The following is a 27,958-nucleotide window of genomic DNA, read 5'->3' as shown; positions in this document are numbered from 1 at the left end:
TATCCACGTCAGCGTGGAGTTGATTTAACATAGTGTGGCGAGCACAGCGAGCCACCGAGCCCGAAGCATGGCGAGTGCAGCGTGCCCCGCGTGGGGCCGCACATTACTTCACAGGTACTACGCGGGGCTCGCCACGCTTTGGGTTCAGTGGCTCGCTGCGCTCACCACACTATATAAAATCAATCCCGACGTGGATAGTGGGGATATGAAAAGGTCGGAGGACGCGTACCGCCGCCGCTCGCCACACTTCCGGTTGGCTGACATCGTGGGCTGGCGTTAACAATGGGGGGCCATTTCACATACAAATTACCCATCAGGGTGGGTATACAATAAAAAATCGGGTCTATTGGGCCATTTAACATTGTTCCCTATGTAAAACCGGGTCCATCGCATCGGTCGCATTGTATGCCATTATAATGGCATACAATGGACCCGATTTTACATAGGAATTTAACATTGAATACAATGCATTCAATGTTAAATCGCGTCGGTCGCATCACATGCCATTAGAACGGCATGCGATGGACCCGATTTTCTAATTGTCGGGAAAAGGCTAAAGATAGCCCAAAAATTGCGTCGATCGCGTCCATCGCATACCTTAACTTAAGGTATGCGATGACCCACGATGGGCGCCGTGCTGGGAAACAAGTACCTTTTTTTTTTGTTCCAAATTTAGATTTTCAGGTGGCGGAAATGTGTTTGTAGAAGGGCCAGGCCAAGTAGAAGATGTGCAGGTTAAGATGTATTAGGTGGCGATAGTCTCTCAGAAACCAAGAGTCATCAAATATATAAATAAATGTTCTGCCATACAATTAATTGCAACAATGTTAGAAATTAGAAACAGTTATGTTACCGCCGATGTTCCATATGCGGCATTAGTATCCACTGTTTGGTGTAACAAATAGCTCCTGTAATACCACAGGAGCTATTTATATTGGATGACTCTTGGTTTTTGAGAGACTATCGCCACCTAATACAGCTTAACCTGAAGCTGAGCTACTGTATAAACCAATGTCTAAACTGGCATTTTGGTGCTTCCCAAAAGGGACCAAAAATAACATTTGATTAAGATAAGCGACCTTAAAGCTTTTGAGGACCAATATGTACTGTATATGTATACTGTGTGTACCATTTTTTTATTATATGTAATGTTTTATATGTGTATGTTTATTTTTTATGTTTTATTTTTTGTGTACCTTTGAGTGCCCCACGCCTTTTTCTTTTCTTAATGAGGGAGATTGCTGCTATTTCAAGGAGTCTCCTGCAGAATGCAGGAGGGTAGGCAGCTATGCTAGAGATAGCAAATATATGTACTACAGTATGTTCTTTATACAAAGGCTGACACAAATATAGGGCTCAAAAACAAATGCATACAGTATATTTCTGTAGTTAAGCATTCTTGTGTACACTGATTATTAGCCATTTAGAGTAAAAATATTTATAGCACAAGAGAAGCAATCATGAAAAAAACAATTAGGTGATTATGTAACTGAGAGAAAGGCTGCATGTAATGTAGTTATTATGTCAGGAGAGGAATGTACGCTTAAAGAAAGTGGACAAAGGGAGTAAGGTTCTAATCACGGTTGTAGGAGGATGGTAAAATCAACTCATACTTAACTACTTTTTTAGTCTTCTCTCCAGGCAAAGCCCAGACAGGAGACACTGTAGGCCACTTTTCTGGGTGGGGCTGAACTGAGCTTAACCTTATACAGGGAAATGCATGTGATTCATGGTGAGGGAAGGATCTTAATTATGTCAGTCCAGATTTTTAGACCCACCCCATTTCCACAATTGCTGCTGATTATTCCACTAGCTTGCTCACTAGGAAGCAGTCTGGATGAGTCCGCTTACTCTTTAAGGGCTTCGGGGGACTACCCCAAAAACTGGGAGACTCCTATGGCTCCCATGAGGATAGGCAAGTATGTTTCAACTGAACCTCTTCAAGAAACATCCAACAACATATTACAATTAAACAAAGTCCTTGTAGGTGGGAATTGGGTTGATAACAATATGGGTACATGCTTGGAGATCATTTGCATTTTGTTAATATATTTTCTTTAGCTCTTAAGGGATAATAGCTTATTCTTATGGTACTTGTTTCCTAGCACGGCCACAACGATCATGATCGTGGTCATCGGGTGTAAAATCGGGGGCATCGCATGCACTAAAAAACGGGTGCGATGGTCCAGACGCAATGCCCGCAATTTCCCCATAGAGAACAATGTTAAATGCTTCAATTTACCCGCGATGACCCCGATTTCCCATAGGAAACAATGTTAAATGGCTCAATTTACCCAAATCATCATAGGGAACAATGGTAAATGGGCCTGAAACCCCCAAAAACACCCCTGAACATTGAAATGTCCCCCCAAAAGTAGTTTACGCCACCACGCGATCAACGTGAACCCGAAGCGTGGCGAGCGCAGCGAGCCCGCGAGGGGCGGCGGTACGCGTCCTCCGACCTTTTCATACCCCCACTATCCACGTCGGCGTGGAGTTGAGAATAGAATAGTGCCCGAAGCGTGGCGAGCGCAGCGTGCCCCGCGGATACCTGTGAAGCCCGCGAAGGGACGCGTTTACCTGTGAAGGTATCCGCTGCGCTCGCCACGCTTCGGGCTCGGTGGCTCGCTGCGCTCGCCACACTATTCTATTCTCAACTCCACGCCGACGTGGATAGTGGGGGTATGAAAAGGTCGGAGGACGCGTACCGCCGCCCCACGCTGGCTCACCACGCTTCGGGTTCACGTTGATCGCGGGGTGGCGTGAACTACTTTTGGGGGGACATTTCAATGTTCAGGGGTGGTTTTGGGGGTTTCTGGCCCATTTACCATTGTTCCCTATGATGATTTTGGTAAATTGAGCCATTTAACATTGTTTCCTATGGGAAATCGGGGGCATCGCGGGTAAACTTAAGCATTTAACATTGTTCCCTATGGGGAAATCGCGGGCATCGCGTCTGGACCATTTAAGCATTTTTAGCCGCATACGACGCGACCGACGTGATTTTGACTGTTTTCAATGCATTTCAATGGCAAAATCGGGGGCATCGCGTCGGTCGCGTCGCAGACCACTAAAAATGACACCCAATGCCCGCGATTGTGGCCGTGCTAGGAAACAAGTACCATTCTTATTACTACTTTTAGAGTTTAAAAAGGGCCACATAAGGCATCAATACCTCTCATAAATCTATTCAGAAATAAATCAGTTGTAATAGTGCCTGCTAACAACAGTCAGGGGATTTCTCACTATTAAGTATATATAACAAAGATTGTTTCATTGTTCAAAGCTATTTTACTCTGCTGTTTGTACTTAATTGTATTTATACCTTTATTAGAACTTCAAATAACCCTAATAGGCCATGGTTTCAAGATTTCTTTAATTTTGCACAGCGAATTTAATGTTTTTGCTGAATCAGTAAATAGCCTGCTTTTTTCCACAGAAAGGGGATATTATCTAATTTAGCTTGCAGTATGATAGTGTTAATTTCATCTACGAAAATTTAGACTAAAAGTATTTGTCGACTAACGTACAGATGGAGCCGGCCTCATTTTTGCAGGATAGTATCGCCAGCCCCCACCAGTGGTCGGCTCTCGCCAGGGGCGTGCAAGCCCGAGACGCTCGCACGCCCCGTGCCCATGGAGCTGGCTACGGGTTCCCGCCGCCTCCCCCAGTGCCCCTCGCCGACCCCCCCTATCCCTGCCCTTCTCCCTGAAGTCGAGATGGGCAGGAACCCGCAGCGACACCGTCCTGAAACTGGGACGCACGTACGTGTGAGACTCACGAGCGTCCCTGTCAGATGGAGTGCCTCTTCGCCATCGATCGACAGCGAGGACATTCTGGCGATCCCCGGCCAAGGAAGAGAGGCGCTCCATCTGTATTTTCCGTGAGTAAAATGTAATGATAACAAATGTAAGAATGTTTTAATAACGAAAATGTTGCCTAAACATTCCTCTATGTTGTCATGACTAAAATTGACTAGATGAAAATGCTGTATAATTTTCGTTAGTTTTCGTTAATTATTCAAGTGATTGATTTTCTGTATTCTTTAATTAATAATACGTTGTTTTTTTTTATAAAGTTTTATCCATCCTCTCTAACCTTAAAATTACTTTCATGTGCTGCGGCTGTGCAACAAATCTTTGTCATGAGCATCATACAGATGTGTCCTCATACATCGTGGCTGCGTACCGCATAACATGCGCTATGCGAATCACGCCTGCTCCTTGCGATATAGTCCCGTTATAAATCGCGGTAGATATGAAAGTAATGTTGTAATTGTAACCTGCAATACTACTGATTGACCACCAGATGTCACTTTTCCTAAACAGTACAGCACATGCCTGTACATGTCATTGGTGTGTTCTGTAATATTGTATACAGTAATTCACACATACTGTACAGTACTCTGTAACGCTTGTTTATATGGTATAAATAAGGGTGACAAAAAAAGCTGGCCAATCAACTTTCTTTATAAAAAAAAAAAAAAATCTGTCTTCTACAAAACGCAATGTCAGGCTGCCACGCAACTTCCCACTACAGATTTTGTCCTTAATTTAGTGAAAAAGTCCTTACATTAGGGAAAGCGTACTTGGATTGAATTTGAAAGAACATATGTGTTCGGATATACATGTCGTTGGTACAGATTGCTTCTGTATCAACATGGAATCCATGCTAACCTTTACTAATGCTGGATAACTTTCACATGGTACATTATTTAAGAAGCTGTCTATCATTACACTGTACTGCACCATGAAAACAGCGCACTCTACGGGGCATGTCTCATACTGGACTGTATATTGTACACCAATGGAGCAACTAAAATCACAGGTGTCTGTAGCCTAGCAGTTAGAGGCACAGTTATATTAGCAGCAATACCGGTTTGATCCACAGTGGGATACAATTATTATTATTTAGAAAGGAGAAAATGGGGGGGGGGGGGGGGGTCACAGGGCAATGTGAAAAACAGAATAGCATAAAATTTACAATTGACAATAGAGGATTCATATGTAAATAGCAAAATGATCAAATAGAGCATCAATGGGAAAAGTATAAAGAATAAAGAAGTCCGCCTACATATGGGATGTGTGTTGGCAGCCCCCTGAGAGGAACTCCTGCCAATCAGACCACTTCGGTAGAAGTGAGGAATGAGAAGGGGAGTATCGACTATATAAGGTTTCCATAGTACAATTGTGAGTAAGCTTAGCCATTATTAGGTCCACTGGGGGTGGAGTAGGGTGCTTCCAAAATTGTGCGATGGCGGTTTTAGTGGCGATAAACATATGCATGATAAGGTATCTATTATGGATAGGAATACAATCTGGGAAGATATGTGGGGACAAGGCGATATGGAGGCCAGTTGCCTTCAGTATGATGTCTTCAACCCAATTCCATAGAGGGCGGAGATGTGGGCATGACCAAAAAATGTGAATAACATCACCCACCGATCCACAACTCCGCCATCTCAAGTCAGACTGTGCTGGCCAGAATTTGTGTAATCTAGCAGGGGTTAGATACATGCGGTAGAACAGTTTCATATACATTTGGACATGGGAAATACATTTGGTACTTATGGAGTATCACGGCTCCCACGATGGCCATCGTATGCGAAAAAATAACATTGCATCGCAGATTTTGCACTGAAAAGCATCCAAATGCATTGGAATTAGTATTAAACATGTTCAGTGGCCCCCAACTGGCATTTTTGAGGCTGTACCACCCCCACTATCAACGCGAACCTGAAGCATGGCGAGCCCGCGAGGGGCGGCGGTACGCGTCCTACGACCTTTACATACCCCCACTATCCACGTCGGCGTGGAGTTGAGAATAGAAAGTGTGGCGAGCGCAGCGAGCCACCGAGCCCGAAGCAGGTACAGGTGTCCGCGTCCCCTCGCCACGCTTCAGGCTCGGTGGCTCGCTGCGCTCGCCACACTTTCTATTCTCAACTCCACCGACATGTTTCACTGAACTCTGTCAGCTTTTTCAAGGTGAAAAAGCTTGAAGAGTTCAGCGAAACATGTCGGTGGCTATCTGAGCAGACCTCCAATTATCACTTGGCATCACCTTATCCTCTGCTGATGAAATAAGAGCCCTGGCTGACTGGATTTCCACCAAAACGATACTGCTGATACTAAAAGCCTTTTGGTCGACCAGATACCAAGCAAAACCACACTTTTTACCACCAAATTGATTGGGAAGCCCCACAAGGTCTGAGAACTTCCTCCAGCGGTACTTTACCACCAAAGCACAGCCACACTCATAGTGAGGACACTGGATCCTACCTGGAATAATCCCTCTAACAAATGGTGAGACTCTGACATTTATTGCTCTCAGCAGTGGCTCTATTTAACAATATACCTTAAGAGGACTACCCAAATTGCCAATACCATCCATAAGAGGCTGCTCACACTTATGTTTTAAAACTATTGTGTTTAAATTGTGTATTTTTTAATAAATGTAAAATCTTTTTTCAGACAATCCCTACATGTTCAATTTTATTTAAAGGAACAGCGCTGCTTTATTATATAGACGTAAGTTTATATGTGTTCTTTTTTGCCATTTGTATTAGAGGTATACTATAGACCTCACCCAAGCAGCAGCTAGATTGTGGTTTACAAAAACATCTCATCTCAGCGCCTAGTTCATCCTTTCCTTTTTGGTAAGAAACCACTTGCAACCAGAATAAAGGTCAGTGATCCTTTTAATGCCCTTGTCATACCATGAAAACAAGTTCAAAATGGGGATTAAGGTGGAAAGGCCTAGTAAAGTCAAATTAGGTGAAGGCAGGTTTAACAACAGAAATCTGGAGAATTTGTCCCATGCTTTAAGAGTGTCCAATGAAGCTCTAGAACATGGGTCCTCAAACTGCGGCCCTCCAGATGTTGTGAAACTACAAATCCCAGCATGCCTTGCCACAGTTTTGCTATAAGGGAGTGTTAAAACGGTGGCAAGGCATGCTGGGATTTGTAGTTTCACAGCATCTGGAGGGCCGCAGTTTGAGGACCCATGCTCTAGAACTGGGGTAGCCAACCCTAGTCCTCGAGAGCTACCAACAGTGCATGTTTTGCAGGTCTCCTCACAGAATCACAAGTGAGCTAATTAGCTCCATCTGTGTATCTTTTAAAATGTGTCAGTGATTAATGAGTGCAGCTGTGCAGCAGCTAGGTTGTCTGGAATATGTGAACTATAGGTAGCTCTCGAGGGCTAGGGTTGGCTACCACTGCTCTAGAAGCTTGTGCAAAAATGGATCTAGCTTTAGGCGGTCACCAAATTAAGTCCAACAGGGAAAGGGAGTTCAACATGCTCAATTCCAGCACCACCCACGGATTAAGGCAAGAGGAACCAGACCAGTCGCTAATTTGATTTATCGAGCATGCCAACAATTCTAGATTAGGATATGATAGTCCACCAACTTCCTTAGACATCATGAGGTATTTTTATTGCAAGTTTGGGACTTGCATTGTTCCTTACATATTTGTTAAGAGCTGCCTGGAATTTCTTGAGGCAAAAGGGAGGGAGGAGCCTGGGGATAAACCTAAATAGATAAAGGATTTTAGGGAGGATTGTCATTTTAACCATCGTCATCCTACCCATCCAGGAAATCTCATGGGACAATCAGTCTTTGGTGAAGGCTGTTATGTTTCAATAGGGGGCCATAGTTACTCTCAAGGAGAGTCTCTTCAGTGGCTGATAAGCAGATGCCCAAATAGCGTAGGGAGCCGGTTTGCCAACTATACTTATATTTGGATTGCAGGGGGAGTAAAGTTTCAGGTAGCATATTCAGCGGTAGGACCTCTGTTTTAATAGTGTTTGGTTTATATAGGGAGGCCATTGAGTAGTTCAAGAGGATATTATGTTACTCTGGGAGGGACTTCATCGGATCAGTAAGAAAGAGCAGGACATCATCAGCAAACAGACATATTCCATGGTGGAAACCATTAATAATTGGGCCAGTGAGGAGGGATGAGGTGCGTATGCGCTCAGCAAGGGGTTCTGTTGCTAAGACAAACATTAACGGGGATAGGGGACATCCTTGTCTGGTGCCATTACTAATTTGGAATGGGGAGGACAAGAAGCCATTACTAAAAACCCGGGCAGGGCCGGCGCCACCACTAGGCAGCCTTAGGCATTTGCCTAGGGCGCCGGCCACTGGAGGGCGGAGGTTTGGACCAAGTCACCCCCCCTGGAGCCAGGTGAGCATGCCCGCAGATATCCCCAACCCCACACCTCCCACTTTGGAGCCCCCAGGCAGGTCGGCGGCTGCATAAAATCTCTCCCGTGGAGCCCGCCGCGGTATCCCCCCCCCCCCCAGAGCAGATCGGTGACTGCATCAAACCCCCCCTCCCCGCAGCATATCCAAACTCACCACGTGGAGCGGGTGACTGGCCGGCCGCACATCATCCCCGTGGAGCCCGCAAATGGAGCAGGTCGGCTCTTGGGCAGCAGGGCGCATCGAGACAGTTTGGCCACACATCCCCCTGTGCAGTACCCCCCCCCCCGTAGAGCGGGTGTGCGGCGGGGCGCGCACCCTCCCGCCCCGCCTGGGGCGCTGATGGCACTCACACCGGCCCTGAACCCGGGTGCTTGGGGATGAATAAAGTGAGAGGATAGCTTGAAAGAAACAGCCTGAAAAACCATACTTGAGTAACACTGCCTTCATATAGCCCCAATGAATTCTGTCAAAGGCTTTTTCTGCATCTAGAGAAAGAGCCATCAGGGAGGAGCCGGATCGTATATAGTGTTCCAGGATAGTGAGAGCTCTCCGTGTATTATCTGGGCATTGACAGCCAGGGACAAAACCTACTTGGTCCGGGTGAATCAAACTAGGGAGCAGTGGGTTCAATCTGTTCGCAATTAGCTTGGCATATACTTTAATGTCAGTGTAAGTTTGATCTTTTCCAGGTTTTAGTATGGTGATGATACGAGCCTCAAGCATTTCTGGCGGGAAGATCCTAACGTAGCACCAGAATCATACACCTGTAAAGGGACCGGAATAAGGGTAGATTGAAAGTAGTGTAAAAGTTATTAGAGAAGCTGTCTGGTCCTGGAGCCTTATCTTTTTTCAATGATCTAATGGCAAGACGGATTTCTTTCTCCGACCAGGGGGTGTTAAGTGAATTAAGGGATTGGGCTGAAAGGGTTGGAAGGGATAATCCAGAAAGAAAGGCCGATATTGATTCTGGGAAATGCTGGGGGATAGAAGAGTCATTAGCTAAATTATAAAGACGTGCATAATAGTCCGCAAAGGCATTGGAAATATCCAATGGATTAGTAAATTTGGCACCAGCGCATTTATAATAGTGGAAGCTCATATTTCTTTGCCTTTTAGTTTTCTAGCTAGAAGTCGAGACGCCCTATTACCTTCTACATAAAATCTTTGGTTCAATTTAGCAATATTTGCATTAATTTACGGAGGTATAGGTCTCCAATTCTAGCCTCTAAAGATTTTTGTGTTGCAAGTTCTTGACGCTTGTCTGGAGGCAATCTGAATAATTGTCCCTCGGATTACCACCTTAAGAGCACACCAAAAGTTGGTAGGGGATGTGTTTTCAGGTTTATTATGTCGGAGGAAGTCATGTAGGGAGGAGTACACACGTAGTACAGGCTCATCTCAGGGAAGGAATATTGGTGGCTGAACAGTAACCTGAGAGGTCCAATGTGGTTCCCGTGGCCGACCTCAGTGCCCGGGAGACCAATGTAGTGTCCAGGTATAACTTATTAGAAGTTATGGACCAATCAGGTCTTAGTTACGGAGTGGTTGTTGGAGGTCCAGAAGAGTAAGGGGTTTGCCATAAGTCCAACACCTTTAGGCCTTCATCCAGAGAGCGGAGCACAACTGTTGAGTCATCCCAGGAAATTATCAACTTGAAAGGGAAGCCCCATCTGCATGGGATGGAAGCTAGGTGTAATGCTGAGGTGAGATTCGAGAAGGATCTCCTTTTTTGCAGATTGGACGAAGAGAGATCTCCGTAGAGCTGCAGAGGGTCCAGTATCGAGGAATGTAGCTCAGGGTCACGTGATGCTCAGGGTCACGTGAGGCTCTAAGGCTCTCAGTGACTCCCGCCGTGAGGCTCAGGGTCACGTGAGGCTCTAATGCTCTCAGTGACTCCTGCCAGGAGTCACTGAGAGGTCCGCCGCTTCGTGGGTGGCAGCCCGCGGCTCAGCAGGGACCCGGGGAGAGTAGAGGCCCGGGCATCAGGCAGAAGTCGGCGGTGAGTGCGGGAGAGGCCGCGCTCCGCACTGCGACAGGCCACAAATCGAGGCTGCGGTGCCGGCTGTGAAGTAGGCCCCGGCAGTCAGGCAGTACAGCGGGTGTCAGGGATGCGGCAGCGGACCCTGGGTGCGTCCGGAAGCAAGATCGGGGAAAGGTAGAAGGGCAGCGGGGGACAGAGAGCAGGGGAATAAGGGCTCTAAAAAAGGTTTTCAGGCCAGAGCTCAGTAGGCTGCGTCCGACCCAGTTGCTAGGTAAGCCACGCCCCCATTATTAATTTTTTAAAATGTACTAATACTAAATAAAGTTATTTGGTGCTTTGCAAATTCCTTTTGCCTTTTGCACAAAAAAATGAACAATGGCAGGCTGCCATGTACGGTTATTGTCTTTACATACTGAAAGTTACAAAGAACGTTTTGTTTCCGCAGGAGTAGACTGCCCACTTCAGGTAAAAGTCCTTACTTTAGGGAAAGAGTACTTGAATTGAATTTGCAGGAGCAGATTTGATCTGATATACATGTTGTTGGTAGAGATTGCTACTGTATCAACATGGAATCTATGCTATCCTTTACTAATACTGAATCATTTTCACATGGTACAGTATTTAAAGAGCTGTCTACTATTACGCTGTACTGCACCATGAAAATAGCACAGTCAGACACAGACTGACACCTCAGACAAAAAATGTTGATTGCAGTCTGTCTTCCTGTTGTTGCCCTGCTATTGGTCGACCATAATTCAAATGCACCTACCAACCTTTGGGCGGGAAGGTTTTCCTTTGTCTGTGCCAGCATACAGTAAATTCAGCTACAGATGCCAATACTGTTAAACTATCCAATTTGTATTCCTTTTGCACAAAAAAAAATTAACCCCTTCATGACAGAGCCAGTTTTTGCCTTCCTGACAGAGCCCTTTTTTTCAAATCTGGCATGTATCACTTAAGTGGGGATAACTTTTTTTTGCTTTTACTTATCCCAGTGATTTTGAGATTGTTTTCTCGTGACACATTGTACTTCAAGTTAGTGGTAAATTTTCGTGGATACAGTCTGTGTTTTTTTGTGAAAAATACCAAAATGTCGTAAAAAAATGGAAAATTTTGCGATTTGCAAAATGTTAAATTTTCTGCTTGTGAGACAAATAATCTTACCACTCAAAATAGTGAATAACTAACATAGACCATATGTCTACTTTATGTTGCCATCATTATTTCAACCTCATTTTCATTTTTTTGGACACTAGGAGGCTTAAAATATGAATAGCAAATTCTCAAATTTTCAAGAAAATTTCAAACTCTGATTTTTTTAGGGACCAGGTCAGTTATGATGTGACTTTGAGTGACTTGTATGTGAGACACCCCCATAAATGATGCCATTTCAAAAACTGCACCCCTCACAGTATTCAAAACAGCATTTTGGAAGTTTGTTAACCCTTTAGGTGTTTCACAGGAATTAAAACAAAGTGTAGGTGAAATTTCAAAATTTCATTTTTTTTGCAGAGTTTCAATTTTAATACATTTTTCTAAGGAACACAGTAGATTTTACTAGAGAAATGTGACTACAAATTGATTCCCCCAATTCTTTGGTTTTCATAAATATCCTATATGTGGCCCTAGTGTGCACGGTGACCAAACCACAGGCTTCATAATAGAAGGAGCACCTACTTGATTTTGGAGCCTCCTTTTTATGAGATTATTTTTTAGGCACAATGTAGGTTTCTAGGCACCATAAGATGCTAAAAGTTAGGTACCCCCCTACAAGTGACCCCATTTTGCAAACTACACCCTTCAGGGAATTCATCTAGGGGTATAGTGTACATTTCAAACCCCCAGGGGTTTCACCAATTGTGGTACAACTGGGCAGTGAAAATGAAAAAAAAATAATTTTTCATTTTCACAGCTCAGTTGTATCAAAATTGGTGAAACCCCGGGGGGTTTGAAATGTACACTATACCCCTTGATGAATTCCCTGAAGGGTGTAGTTTGCAAAATGGGGTCACTTGTGGGGGGGTTCCACTGTATGGGTGTTTCGGGGGTCATTCAACCAGAATCTGTGCTGCAAAATCCAAAAATCACTCCTTCCCTTCTGAGTCCTGCCATGCACCCAACTGGTATTTTTTGGTCACACATGAGGCATTGCCGTACTCGGGAGAAATTGGGGCACAGATTTTGGGGTGCTTTGTCTCCTTCATTCCTTGTGAAAATGAAAAATTTTGAGCCAGATCTGCATTTTTGTGTAAAAAAATGTAATTTTTTACAGAAAAATGCAGTTCTGGCTCAAAATTTTTTATTTTCACAAGGAATGAAGGAGACAAAGCACCCCAAAATCTGTGCCCCAATTTCTCCCGAGTACGGCAATGCCTCACGTGTGACCAAAAAATACCAGTTGGGTGCATGGCAGGACTCAGAAGGGAAGGAGTGATTTTTGGTGGTGGAATGAATGGTGGGTGCTATGTCGCATTAGCAAGACCCCCGAAGCACCAATACAGTGGAACCCCCCCACAAGTGACCCCATTTTAATCACCAGCTTTGGGAGGGGGGCTGGCGCTGCGGCTGGCGGGGGGGTGGGAGGGGTGCTGGTGCTGCGGCAGCCGGGTGGGTGGGAGGGAGGGGGGCTGCCGGGTGGGAGGGGGGGGGGGGGCTGGCGGTGCGGTATATACACACACACACACACACACACACACATATATATATATATATACATACACACACACATATATATATATATATATATATATATATATGTGTGTGTATGTATATATATATATATATATATATATATATATATATATATATAGTTTTTTAGTGCATATATTTATTTATTTTACTTTTTCTGCAGCTTGATGCTGCTGCTGCTGCTGCGGGGGGGAGGGGGGAGGAGGTCAGCGCTGCGTGCGCTTCAGACGCTCCGGGGGAGCCGCTACTGCTGCCACTGCTGCCGGGTGAGTGCCCGGCGGGTTTGAGGGGGGGGCTGCACATCGGAGGTGATCGGTGCTGTACTTGACAGCACCGATCACCACCGATCCCTGTGTTACCGAGCGGCTTAGCCGCCGGTAACACAGGAAACGCTGTGAATGGCTGTTCAGATTTGAACAGCCAATCACAGCGATCGCCGACCGGGGGGGGCACCCCTGCCCCCCCTGGGCGGCGAGGGGGGATGTCTGCTGTCAGGGACAGCAGACATCACCTAACTGTCACTGCGTCTCTAGACGCAGTGACAGTTAGAAGTCATGACGTATATATACGTCATGTGTCGGGAAGTACTTCCCGACCATGACGTATATATGTCAAATGTCGTGAAGGGGTTAAGAATGGCAGGCTGCCATGTACATGATACAGTTATTGTCATTACATACTGTAAGTTACAAAGAACGTTTTTTTCGCACAAGTAGATTTCCCACAGGTAAAAATCCTTCCTTTAGGGAAAGAGTACTTGGATTGAATTCGCAGGAGCACATTTGATCTGATATACATGCCGTTGGTATACAGCTATTATCGTTACATACTGAAAGTTAGAAAGAATGTTTTTTTTTCACACAAGAAGATCTCCCACTACAGGTAAAAGTCCTTACTTTATTGAAAAAGTACTTGGATGGGATTCGCAGAAACAGATTTGTCCATTGTGGATTTTGCTAATGCTGGATAACTTTCACATGTTACAGTATTTAAGGAGTTGTCTATCATTATGCTGTAATGCGCCATGAAAAAAGCGCACTCTACGGGGCATGTCTCATACTGGACAGTATGCAAATGGAGCAACTAAAATCACAGGTTTGCAGACAAAGCATTGTTATTTTCTGCAGTGTTAAGTTGATAAAGATACTGTATTTAGTATGCGCTATTCACATGGTACTGTATTGTTCCCAGTCTACAGTAGGCACCTGCCACCCTGTGGTAGTTTGAAAGTCAATACATGCTTCTGCACCTCCCCCCACGATCACTCATTAGTATTCATTCCCATTGAGCCCACTGATTACTGTATACAGTATGTCTTTAGCAAAACACCTCCACCAGCCACTTTGTGCATGGTCACATTAGTGAGTGAAGAACTACTGTAAATGCTGCAAAATGACTATGTTCACCCTATTGGGTGTTTGTCCCTACATTGTGTACTCAATCCGGGATCGCAATCGCAGACAAAGCAGTGTCATTTTCTGCAGTGTTTTAAGTTGATAAAGATACTGTATTTACTGTAGTACGCTATTCACATGGTACTGTATTGTTCCCAGTCTACAGTGGGTACCTGCCGCCCTGTGGTACAGTTTGAAAGTCAATGCATGCTTCTACACCTTCCCCCATGATCACTCATTAGTATTTATTCCCACTGAGCTCCCTGTATACTGTATGTCTGTAGCAAACACCTCCTCCAGCCACTTTGTGCAAGGTCACATTAGTCAGTGAAGAACTGCTGTAAATGCTGCAAAACGACTACAGTATGTTCACCCTATTGGGTGTTTGTCCCTACATTGTGTACTAAATCCGGGATAGCAATCGCAGGAAAAGTAGTTTCCTCTTATGCATTCCAGATTTAGTTTTTATACAAATAGACAAACGCAATCCATTGTATACTGTAGTACCACTCACTTCCTACTGTATCACATTAATTTCACTTCCACATGGTCTTTATTGCATTGCCTGCTCCCTTGGTTTGATTGCTTTGGCATACTGTCTTCCATGTGTACTGCGTTCTGAGTCATGCGCTGGGGAGTGTATCTACTGTAACAATGGCAGCAATAGAAGTAAGAGGGCTGCGTTACTCCTGAGCAGAGCTGCTCATTCTTGTTACTTGCCGGGACCGCCCATTGTGCAGTAACAGAGAGAAGAGGAGAGCATATAAAAAGCTAGGAAACAAATCCTGTGTAAATATCGCAGGTCAAGAAATATCATCAAACCGGTATTGCTGCTAACAGTACAGGTGTGTCTTTAACCACTAGGCCACAGACACATGTGAATTTAGTTGCTACATTGGTGTAAAATATACAGTCCAGTATGAGACATGCCCCCATAGAGTAAAGAGTAATGATAGACCGCTCCTTAAATAATGTACCATGTGAAAGTTATCCAGCATTAGTAAAGGTTAGCATGGATTCCATGTTGATACAGTTGCAATCTGTACCAACGACATGTATATCAGATCAAATCTGCTCCTGCAAATTTAATTCAAGTACTCTTTCGCTAAAGTAAGGACGTAAGCTGTAGTGGGAAGTTGGACAAAATCTGTAGTGGGAAGTTGCATGGCAGCCTGACATTGCGTTTGTTTTTATTTTATATAAGAACGTTGATTGGCCAGCTTCTCACTGATCAATGTCAACTCCAACATCGTTGTATTCAACACCGTAGACTTGACGTGGAACATTCCTCACCCAGTGGAAAAACTATGTATTACATGAAGTGGAACATACCGCGGGCCATAACGCAATCTACAACTTGCGACCCGGAGGCCTAAAAGCATGATGTGAGCCACGATGTATAAGGACACATCTGTATATATAATATGCAGGCTTACAGCTTCATTTTATTTTGCAGTAGACTAGTACTGTACTTATATCAGGCAGGTTGTATTTTTCTTTAATTATTTAAATTCAGATTTTTAATTAAAAAAAATTGTATTCTTGTATTAATATTTGCAGAAAATATATGACCTATTGTGAAGGAAATAGCATTTTTGTTGCACTTGTTTGATACCTAGATTACTAAACATATAGTGAAAGGTATACTATGTATTCAAGGGAATGATCTTCAGCAAAATCCATTACAGTATCAATAAACTGCAAAGCTATGACTAAATCAATGACTAAAATGAGACGAAAATGTTCGTCAAGGTCCACTGACTAAACTTGACTAAGAAGATATTAAAAAATTTGACTAAAATGTGACATTTCATTTTGTTAAATTTTAGGAAAGTGACTAATGGTGTGTACACATGGTGAGATTCCTTTGCTATTTGACTAATGCTGTGTACACACGGTAAGATTTAACATTAGATTTTGACTATATAGTCAAAATCGCATGGAGATCTCACAGGTTTTTTACCTTGCGATCCCGATGCATGCTCCCAGGACAGCACAAATCGAAACCCAGATAGACAGGGCAGCAATGACTATATAGTGCAAATCAAATATAAATTGTAAGAATTGTATGTAAATAGTGCAGAGTTAGCAAAGATTGCATTGCAATTAAATCTTAAGTCGAATAGCAAGGGAATCTCACTGTGTGTACACACCATAAGATTAGATTGCTATTCAATCTTTGCTAACTCATGAGCTATTTACATACTATTTATACTATCTACATTCAATCTGCATTGCTGCACTGTCTATTTGGCTTTTAGATTTCAGCTGAAAGGGAGTGCACATCGGCATCGAATCAGGATAGAAACCTTAAAAACATGTTCTATCTCCATTCGATGTCTATGCGATCCCAATTCAATTTTGACTATATAGTCAAAATCGAATGTCAAATTGTACCATGTGTGCACAGCATTACACTAAAACTAAATCCCTGACGAAATTAACATTGCAGTGCAATTAAGAAGAAATGTTGAGCTTAAGACATTTTAATACAAACCGCTTATAGTGATTCCGTCAATAAGGCAACAGTAATTAGGTTGACAGTCAAAATGTTGACCACTATTGGTCGACAGTCAAAAGGTTGACACTTGAAAAAGGTCGGCATGGTCAAGTTCGACACAAGCAGTATGAAAAAGGTGGACATGCATTTTTTCACATTTTTACTATCCAAGTGGGCATAGAGTGAGATTCTAATAGTGTGCCCAAAGCATGTGAGGGGACATGGGATGCTTAAATGGTGTTCATGTTGACTTATGTCGCCATAAACAACAAAAAACACATAAAAAAATAATTTTAACCTTTTTTATGTTGACCTATTGACCATGTTGACCTAATGCATGCCGACCTTATACATGTACTGACCTTTTGACTGTCCACCAATAATGGTAGACCTATTGACTGTTGAACCCATGACCCATACCCTTCTTATAAATGGGTGCAGCAACTTTTGCCATTCTGTAAGAACAATCCCTCTAATCTCCTAAGCATCCAGCACCATGCAATGTGGTTATAAACATAATAGGAAGAAATAAAGCAAATCTCGATTTTTCATCAGTCTACCTCTGACCTGTCTGTCACTGCCCAGCTAGGCTTTTTAGATTTCTTTATAATACCCATTTAGCTTTATGAGAACTGTGTCATTTAGAAAATTGTTAGAGATGTACACATTTATACAAGATGACTCTAGACAAAAACAAGATGTAACCGCAGTGTGGTTTTTTCAGAAAAAATAACAAATAATTGTATTTTCTCCCCCAAACTTCAGCGGCACCATACCCTGTATAGTCCTATTCTTAAAATTAGTTTTAGTAGATCAGTCAGAATACTAAATATATTAGTTTGCCATACAATAAATATTTAGTAATGATCCTACATCTTTACAGTCTTCTTTTGTACAGCTTGTCTTCACTCTGATATCAAACCACCGTACAGTGCCATCTTCACCGCATGACAGAAATGTGTAAGGATCATTAGGTATAGTCATGATCTGTCAAAGATAAAAACTCATTTAGAAAATTTGTCAACTTTTATGGTGCAAATACTTTCTGTACTGTGGCCGTGAATGTAGTAGGTTTTTATGATTCTGCGCTCAAGATGTTAACAGCTTTTCTAAATTATACCACTCGATCGTATATTCTGATATTTGCACTTTATCTAAACTTGTCATATTAAATCAGATAGCATTTTTTTCAACTGCTTCCTGGAATGATCAGCCAAGGTATTTTATGACCAGTTATATTGATAAATCTCCTTCAGATCAAATAAACTTTGATAATAACATACACTGATACAGTATGTAAAGATCACATTTCCTGCTTCTGCCCAGGCCTGCTAAATCAGCTGGAAGTCTATGAATAGTTATATGTGATGACTTGTTCAACATCTTGGTAGGCAGCCACTTTTACCATTATATACATTTATATATAAAGTTTTGTAAATACATTCTTTCCATTTCATGCTTATTATGAGGAATCTTTTTAATATTCTCATCAGGGCCGGCGCCACCACTAGGCAGCTCTAGGCATTTGCCTAGGGCACCGGCACCTAGAGGGTGGCAGTTCGCCCCTCACCCCCAGCATGGAGGGTTAGCGAACTGTGTAAAAAACTTGCCTCCCCGGCGTCCCTGCAGTGCTGGTGCGTGCAGGGGTGTCCGTGCCGCCGGGGGGAACCTGCGGCGCTGTTATTGTGTATAAGCTGGCCGCGGCCGGCGGGGTCCCTACAGTGAATAGAAAATAACTAGCGCTTCCTGCGCCGCCGTGCGCATAGCGCTAGTTATTTTCTATTCACTGTAGGGACCCCGCCGGCCGCAGCCAGCTTATACACAATAACAGCGCCGCAGGTTCCCCCAGCGGCACGGACACCCCTGCACGCACCAGCACTCAGCAGGGACGCAAGTTTTTTTACACAGGTTGAAAATGACTAAAATGTTCTACATTCCAGTTATAAAGATATCCAAGCTTAAGCACAGTTGACTTACTGTAACTAGAAATTCACCCAAATCGATTAAACCATCTGTGCACAAGCTTGGATATTCTTAATACCTGGACAGTCAGAGTGCCTTAAAGCACTCAATTCATTTCAGGTTGAGGGCTCCATAATAAGTAAGACTGCATTATTAAGCATCCTTGAGGATCTACTAATGAATAAAGTGACCCAGGAGCTGCCGGTGATATTACAGACTGAAGGGATGTAATGCTTGATTTGGAAGACTTAAGCTAAATCCGGGGTGATACCTTAGTTTAAGATGCTCAAATGCATCATGAAAAGGTCAGACCTTTTAAGATGGAGATAATAAAGTTAATAGTATAAAACCATAAAATAAAATTGGGTAACAATGTAAAAACAGTGCAGATGAATCAGAACAGATGTGTTTTAAGTGAGGATGGCCTCACTTGGCCTCAAGCCTCTTATAGTATGTTGATTGATTCCTCACTACTTACATTTAAGCTATAATGTGTATTGATCTGTGGCGCTCTTTATTTGTACTCTATTTTTTGTTATTTATTCAATGTTCTGCCAAGTTTTGTCTCCTTGTACTGTTCCCTTGTACGGCGCTGCGAAACACTTGTGGCACCTTATAAATAAAATTATAATAATAATAATAATGATGGGCCCATGTACAGGCGTCAAATGGGCCCCCAACTCTCTAAGGGTGCAGTCGACTTTGGCCTTGTGCCAGAGTCTCCTGCGCATGTGTAGGTCTCACGTGGCGCACACAAACCATTCCCAGAAACATTTCTATTCATGCATGAATCACTTGAAATTGGCTGAAGCGGGCATTTTACCAATGATATTTACAGCTCTGCAGTCAGTGCAAGGCTGATGGAGCAGTGAGAATACTGTAATTCTCACAGGTCTCCTTTGTCTGATGCTCACCCCCTGATCCCCTTGGGTTTGCTCCTCCTTTTGCAGTCTGGATCCATCTCTCCTCACTGACTGATGCTAGGAGGAAGCATCGCTGTGGACTAAGGATATCCCAGCAAGTTCAGCATGGCCACGCCTACTCTCAGCATCCCAGCAGTGAGTACAGCAGATATGAAGAAACACACTGCTAAAGAAGAAAAGGAGGAAGAATCTTGCCACAGGGATCAGGAGGTGGGTGAGCATATAGCTTCCTGCAAAGGGGGGTTGGTTGTGCAGCTCCCAGGTTACCACAAATTGTCAAGTAAAGTATTATTCCATGTGTGAGTGCTGCCTTGACATATTAGGAATTAATAGATATTGTAATGGGAATTGCATTATAATGAAATATTAGGAGTTCATTAAAAAATAAAACATTTCTATTTATGACATAATATTTCAGATATTACAAAGTTTCTCTTTAGGAGTATTGATTTGATTGTAAAAAAACCCTAAAGTTCTTATTAGCAGAAACTACAAAATTAAATTAAATATGAACAGGCAACAATATAGTGTGAGGTATGCATTATGACATAATTACTGCTTTTATTTCTTAATTAATGCATGAAAAACAAGACAATATAGGTATTAATTTGCTACTACATACCTCATATGCAGTACCATAATGACAAGTAAATCGGCACTGTCTATTTGTTTCTGTATCTTTTTCAATATTTGTAAGGTAAATAACTCCATCTCCTGAACACGATATAATTTGCTTGTCACTGGTAAATGGAAGGAATTTTGCACTAAAAATATTAGCTCTGTGACCAGAGCGGATTCTCGTCAACACCTGAAGCAATGAAAATAACACAAGTAAATAATATCATTCTCAAAATTCTGAAATAAATACAGGAAAGCCCAATTTCAGTGACAAATGCAAAACATATACCAATACCATGAAGCTAGATCATAGGAACAGTTCTCATACTTCCATTTCTCTAGTAATCAGAGGAAGCACTTTTTTGTGTACTGTACCTTTCTAATTTTTTCTAGTTTTATTATCTCATTTACCGCCTACATTAAATTATATGCATGATCGGCCTGAGTTATGCGCTTTGCAGTAGCAGACGCTACTGTGAATGTATGCTAATGCCGCTGGAGGCAACTTGTGCTTTGTTGTCCAGGATGCAGTATGGGATCAAATGCAAAAACACTGGACATCTGAGTACCCCTCAGGTTACACAGGATGGTGAATGTTTTTACTATGCCGGGCCATGAACTCTGTATAGGAGTTTGGCATCAGAATACACATACCCTCTTTTCTGGCCCAAACCACGGCAGCATTTCAAACATGCTGTGGTTTCTGGCACATATACAGTCAGTACAGATCCTGCGCATACACATATCTCTCTCAACTGATGTTTGTATACAAGTATAAGTTTGTGCACAACACTAAATCAGGCCCTATGCTCCTGCATAAGTGAACATCAAAAGTGTTATGCTAGAATGTTTCAGAAGGGGCTGCGCCGTGCCCATTTTTAAAATTACAAAGTGCTGCCTGCTGAAACAGCCTGCCCTCTGCTGTCCTTATCCATGGGCCTTCACTAACCACAAGATTAATAGAGGTTAAACCTGTGGTTCCCAACATAGAATACAATGTTGCCGTTCTCACTACAGACTTCAATGGTGCCTTCCCACCACGTGCCCCCCTGTCGTTTAGTAACATATTTTTTTTAATGGCTATTAAATACGCGCCGGTGGCCCATGAGGGGGCTAGGGCAGGGACCAGGTGCAGCAGCCGGCCACTGCCAAGGACCAATATGCCGCCGCCAGACCCGGCCGCTGGGTGCCTCAACTAAGGGCGGCGAAATCCAGCATGGCCAAGAAGCCGTGCACAGAAGTTTACAATGGTCGGGAGATGGAGCGCGTGAAACAGCCCTTACTCCCAGTTTCGCCGCCACTGTGTGGGTGTAATGCCGACACCCACCCGTCCGTGCGTCTGAAGTGGGAGGAGGAGCCGCCGGCCGGAGATACAGGCAGGCAGCGTTCACTCAGTTGTATTTGGCTCTTCCAGCCCACCTTCCCTGCTGTGCGTGACCAGGGCCTCCCCTGGAGTTGAATAGAGCTCTGCCTCTAGCCTCCACAGCGAGAGTGGCGCAGCTTAGCCAGCGGGAAACTAACACCACTGGGCATTTGAAATGTGCGTCTCTGACCACTAACTAATTGGAGCTTGCTGATCCGCAGCGGTTGGTCCTCACTGGCTGCCCAGTGGCGACCACACAGATGCCACATTTAAAATGCTGCCTGTCAGTGATAACAAGCGCACACATTGGGGGATCAGAGCCGGATTAAAGAGGGACACAGGTGGTCAGTGTCCTAGACTGAGCTGCCCGTCATTGCCACACCTCTGCTACCTCCTCCCGCCCCCTTCCCACACCATAAGTAAATCCAGGCTGCGGTGAATACAAATTGGTACCATGTGGCGACAGGTGGTATAGGTAGAATACAAGTAGATACATGGAAAAAGAATAAATAAGACAATGAGCTTCACAGTTGCAATGTAAACATCGCTCTCATATGTATCAATAGTTTACAATAGGTAAGGTGAAGATACACGTCTGAAGCGGTCATAGGTTATTTCCGAATTCCCTCTGGGTGTCGACATGTAGGTTATAGTGTAAAAAACTTAGCATTACATATGCCAACTATAGGAGTACATAGTAAACCACCGGTTTAATGAGGCAGCAGTTTTATCAATAAGATGAGTAATCAAATAAGAAAATGAAATCTAACAACTTGGAAAGGGGGGGGGGGGGGGTGGAGGGACATAGGGAAGGCATCTCTGGTCCACACACAACTATTACATGTGTATAAGAAATCACCATAGATATTCAGAGTTGGGTGGTTAGAGATAGTTTGTGGTATAGGTTCCAGGTCGTAGACTCCAAAAGAGACATAATTTGGTCTTGTTGAGGTTTTCCCAATGACTCAATGAAGGAGCTCTATTTTTTGTAAAAAAATTTGCCTCCCTCTTCTATGTTAGCTAAAGTAGAATAGCGCTCTAAATATAGAACACGGAGTAGGCGTGTGCACAGCGTGTCAAGCCGGGGAGGACATCGGGCGATCCAGTTAGTAAGGATCAGCTTTTTTTTTTTAGCATAGCTAGTGGATCCAATTGTAATCGAAGGTTGAAAGTAGTGTTAATAAACCACAGTACCTTAAACCAGAATTTTAGGATCTTGGGGCAGGTCCAGAAACAATGCATGAATAATGCATTGGAATACCCACATTTCAGGCATTTATGGGAGGGGTCAGGCACCATGTGTGACCTTTGGCCAGGTGAGATATATGCTCTATGCAGGAAGCGCACATGCGTCTCCTGCGTTGTGCACAGTGTAGGGATTTAAGGGTTAAAGAGAGGTTTTTAAGTAAATCCTTCAACTGTATGGGTTTTAAGAAATCTGCCTCCCAGGTCGACACACTGCGCCATCCATAGTTTTTCTCGTTGGAGAGGGAGAAAGTCCTGGTAAAGAAGTCTGATTTTGTATGGAGTGATTGACACAATGGCTGCCAATGAAGTCAAAGGATCTAAGGGTAATGACGGATCATAAGGGGGTGGCAGGGACTGAATATAATGTCTTAGCTGTAGGTACATAAAAAAGTCTGTAGTAGATATGTGAATTTTGTCCACCAGTGCAGCAAAATTTAGTAGTGTGCCACCCGGGTCAAAGACATCCTTAATGGTCAGTATACCCTTCTGCTGCCACACAGTGAATTTGGCATTATCCTGAGCAGCTGGAAAACATGGATTGCCACACAAGGGGACAAATCTAGAATTGGCAGGGTGACGCTTCAGGAGTTTATTCCCAGACCCCCAGGCCAAATATGATTCCCAGAATATTGGATTGGATTTAGCAGTTGCAGGTAATTCAGTCCTAGGCGTATGAAGTAATGCAGTTAAAGGGTATAGGTGAAGGACAGCCTGTTTGAAAGGCAGTTGCTTTTGTAAAGGCCCTAATGTCTAGGACTGCCATGCCTCCATCTTTACGCTGCAGTTTTAGTTTGGCCAGAGCTATTCGAGGTCTCATACCGGCCCATAAAATTTTTATAAAGAGTCGTTCACAATAATTAATATCAGAGGTTTTGGGGAATAGCAGGAGCATTTGTATAATATAGGGCCGTTTGGAAAGATAATAATCTTCAGTACTGCAACCCTACTTTGCAGGGAGATCGGCATGGAGGCCCAAGACTGGAGAAGAGTAGAGATTTTTCTGATAACTGGAGTATAGTTTGCTGCATATATATCAGTTATTTTTGCGGGGATTTGGATTCCTAGGTATTTTAGAGATGACGTATTGAATTTGAAAGAAGAAAGATATGAAGAGGAACATATGACACGATAACCAGCAAAAGAACCGAATAAATCTATTAAATGCATAATGGCAGGTATTGATTGCAGTGGATTTGTGACAAAGAGCAACATGTCATCGGCGAAAAGCGCAATCTTTAGGGATTCCACTTCAATACCTTTGAATTCCGTCAGTTGTCTAGCTAGCGGTTCGATGGCCAGCGTGAAAAGGAGAGGGGAGAGGGGTATAAAGTTGGAAAGGTAGCCATTACATATGATTCTGGAGCTAGACCCTAAGTACAAAGATCTGAGTAATTTAATCAATTTAGTTGGGAATTTGGATAGGGTGAGGAACAAATGCTCCCAAGAGACCATATCGAATGCTTTCTCCGCATCCAATGAGAATAGGAAGGAAGCATCCGACCCATCATTTATGTCCATAGGTGCCGATTTATGATTTTGCTGGTGGGTGCTCAAGCCAAAAATAAAGGGGAGTGGCTTCATGGGGAAGAGTTGTGGCCACAAAATAATACCAATTTATATTACGCCTTACAGTTGTCTCCAAAATTCAAATTATGGTAGCAGTGCCAAATACATAAATGCCCCCACAATGCCAAATACATAAATGCCCCCACAGTGCAGGTACATAAATGCCCCCACAGTACCTGTGCCGGCAACGAGGGAGGGGGAGTGCGGTGGGACATGGGCGGAAGGGCCGCTGCTGAGCTACTCAGTCAGTGTGTGCTATGTGCACAGCATGCACAGGCTGGCCTGCGTCACATCCACCTATTACTCTGCGGATGGAATACACTCTTCCCGCCATCCCAGTATACTGTTTCCCAGGAGGCGGGTCCAGCGATGCGGGTGCTGCAGCCGCAAATTAGCAAGTTAATACAGTGGCCCAGCAGCGGGACTTGGGTCCGTGGGTGCTCATCAATTTCCGTGGGTGCTCGGGCCCTTGAGCACCCACAGAATCGGCACCTATGTTTATATCCAACCAATGTGCGGCTAAAATTACCTTGCGTATGTTAGAGGTGGAGTGTCTACCTACAATAAAGCCGGTCTGATCCGAGTGGACAATAGAGGGGAGTACTGTAAGTGCTTTATTCGAATGCGTGGATGGAGGTGAACAGCTTATAATCTACATTTAAAAGGGAGATGGGCCTATATGAACCTGGTTGGTGGGGATCGCGGCCCGGCTTGGGGAGTAACCTTATAAATGCATCATTAAAGTATTTGAAGTAATAATATTATTAAAAACAGCTGTTAAATGTTGTAATAATCTAGGTAGGATGATTTTATAATACTCAGCTGTGAAGCCATCTGGGCCAGGGGATTTCAGTGGTTTCAATCTCTAAATAGCAGATTCTACTTCCTTGGGGTTAATTGGCGTAATCAGTATTGATGACCATAATTGAATCCCGGAACTGGATTCAGCCCCAACATCACAAGGTGGTTGAGTATATATGTCATTATAAAATGCAGAGAGTAGGTTCGCAATGTCTGAGCCAGACACCGCCATTGAGCCATCGTTTTAGTATTCTGAATAAGTGAGGATGGGTTAGAGATCTTTAGGAAACTAGCTAATAACCGCCCTGTTTTCTTGCCAAAGCTATGGAAGCGATGGTCCCTATAAAAGGAGTGTCTAATGGCTGTTAGAAGATTATCGATATCAGCTTTGGCCTTTTTGTATAAAATGTTATTAGTGGGAGTTGAGGAATTTTTATAATGCTGGTATGTTGTAGTGAGTGTGGTCTGAAGGGATTTGTATTTTGAGACAAAGTCTTTTTTCCTTTGAGAAACATATTGGGGAAATTTACTTAAGGAAATTTGTAAAAAAAAATAGGTGTATTTGTATCAAGAAATATACTTGTTTTTGACATTTACTATCCCGAAAATCCGGCAAATCGTATTGATAGCACATCAATATGAATACGAATTGCCGTATTTTCGGGATAGTAAATGTCAAAAACAAGTGTATTTCTGGATACAAATACACCTATTTTTTACAAAATTCCTTTAGTAAATTTCCCCCATTGAATCATGTGTCCTCTGAGGACCTATTTGGAAGTTTGCCAAAATAAGTTTGGGTCCGATTCCCAAACCTCCAGGTTATTAAGTCTGAACTCATCCCAAAACTGAACCCCAAAGAGGATGCTAGGTGAGAATGCTAGGTGAGAAGGAAAGCGTTAAAGATTGAATGCACCTATGTCTATGGATAAAGTTATGGAAAACCAGATTAAAGAATGATCAGAAAGAAACATAGGTTCAATATATGCATCTATACATTGTGGTAATATACTTTCAGAGGCCAGGAGATAGTCTATGCATGATAGGGAGCCATGTGCCGCAGAGAGGCACGTAAACTCCCGATCCGTGGGGTGAAGTGATCTCCATGTATCTATCAGTGCTAGTTGTTTGGTTAAAAACGGGAGTTGGACTCTAAATAGAAGAAGCTATTATATTAAAGTCACCGCCAAGTATAATCTGTTGCGGCATATATGGAGCAAGAATGGTTACTATTTTTTGGAAAAATGTTCTGGAGTATGAGTTAGGGGCATAAATATTCATAAAAATGTATCTGGAGGAATGCATAGTCAAATCTGCTAGTAAATACCAACCCTCTGGGTCTACAATCGTATTAGTAACCTCAACGTGTAGGCGCTTTTTAACCAACAGAGCAACTCCGCGGGCTTTGGAAGAGTACAGTGCAGAGACCAGCACTCTCCACCCTAGGGTCTTCAGCTTCGCACACTCCGGATCAAGGAGGTGGGTCTCTTGTAGCATTACAAAGTCAAGAGCGTGTCTATTGAGGTATATCAGGAGTTTTTTTCTTTTAATGGGGGAATGGATACCAACCACATTCCATGACGCAATCTTAATCGTAGTCATCTATAAAGATCCAGAAAGATGAGAAGAACCAGAGACTCCAAACATAAAAACAAGGAGATAAACTGGGGAAGGAGTGGGGGAGGTAAAACACAAATAAGCAATCATGGCATGGGGGCTAGCCAGTGGGCCCCATTCCCTTCTTTTGCTACTTAGACTTCCTAACGCGCATAGGGAAACTAAAGTACAAAACATTCAATAACAGTATAACTGAGGCGGAGGCTCCGAACCTGGCCCGCCGCAATTTCAAAAACAGTGACAAACAGAAAGCAGCCCAACTGGACTGATCTCTGTTACCCTTAATAAAGATATAATATTTGCTGTCAGCCAACAGTAAGTATTAGCTAAACCGCCATAATGAAAATATTGGACTCACGTATAGAACTGTATGCATAAACAATTGAGAAAATAGCATTAACCGAGCACATTATAGTGCAACAACAGGCATGGTTTTAGTACATCACCGGTCCCTAGAGCCTCATGATGAAAGGGGTGAGGCGTTTATACACCACAATAGTCTTACATTAGCAGAGGACAAAAAAGTAACGGTCAGTAGTGAATGATGCACAATGACAAAAATCAGTGCAACCAGGGGCAAGGTAATAGATGTTCATTCATGCATTATTACTGAGATGTGGGGGGGCTCAGTTAGGCACGTCGTCCATCTGTGTATCTTGTTCCAACAGGAAGGCCTCTGCATCAGCCGCATTGGTAAAATCAGTAAATGTAGAACCATGAAATAGTCGTAGGAGGGCTGGGTATAAAAGCGCAAATTTTCTCCCTTGCATCACTCCAGGTTAAATCACATTTGCGGTGGGATGCCGTCCAGATAGCCTCCTTATGTATGTAATTGCGGCACTTGAACAGGACCACCCTGGGCCTAGTATTAGTGGAGGTTTGCATTGGGCTCATTCTATGAGCTCTTTCTATTACCAGATCACCGCATATTTCCGTGATTCCCAGCAATTCTGGCAGTGTCTGTTTCAAGAAGAGGTATAACGCAGGACTTTTCAGTGGTAAACCCACTACACCAGTGGTTCCCAAACTGTGTGCCTAGGCACCCTGGGGTGCCTCAGGACACTTGCAGGGGTGCCTTGGGTTGGTAG

At 43.4% G+C, this 27,958-nt stretch overlaps 1 protein-coding gene across 3 annotated transcripts in view; it reads right to left on the bottom strand.

Annotated features, from left to right (window-relative positions):
• Positions 1-27,958, bottom strand: part of DCAF6 (DDB1 and CUL4 associated factor 6) — a 345,809-nt gene that overhangs the window by 211,864 nt on the left and 105,987 nt on the right. For all 3 annotated transcript variants that reach the window (XM_083173172.1, XM_083173173.1, XM_083173174.1), the window contains exons 5-6: positions 20,280-20,465; positions 17,646-17,759 (exon numbers count right to left, since the gene is read on the bottom strand). In XM_083173172.1, the coding sequence (XP_083029298.1) occupies positions 17,646-17,759; positions 20,280-20,465 (300 nt within the window). The remainder of the gene's footprint in view (positions 1-17,645; positions 17,760-20,279; positions 20,466-27,958) is intronic.

This window comes from Crinia signifera, chromosome 2 (genome assembly GCF_055691185.1).
Source record: "Crinia signifera chromosome 2, ASM5569118v1, whole genome shotgun sequence".
In the NCBI taxonomy this organism is placed as follows: Eukaryota; Metazoa; Chordata; class Amphibia; order Anura; family Myobatrachidae; genus Crinia; species Crinia signifera.
The sequence above is the reverse complement of the archived record's forward strand: the minus strand, read 5'-3'. Positions and strand labels throughout refer to the sequence as shown.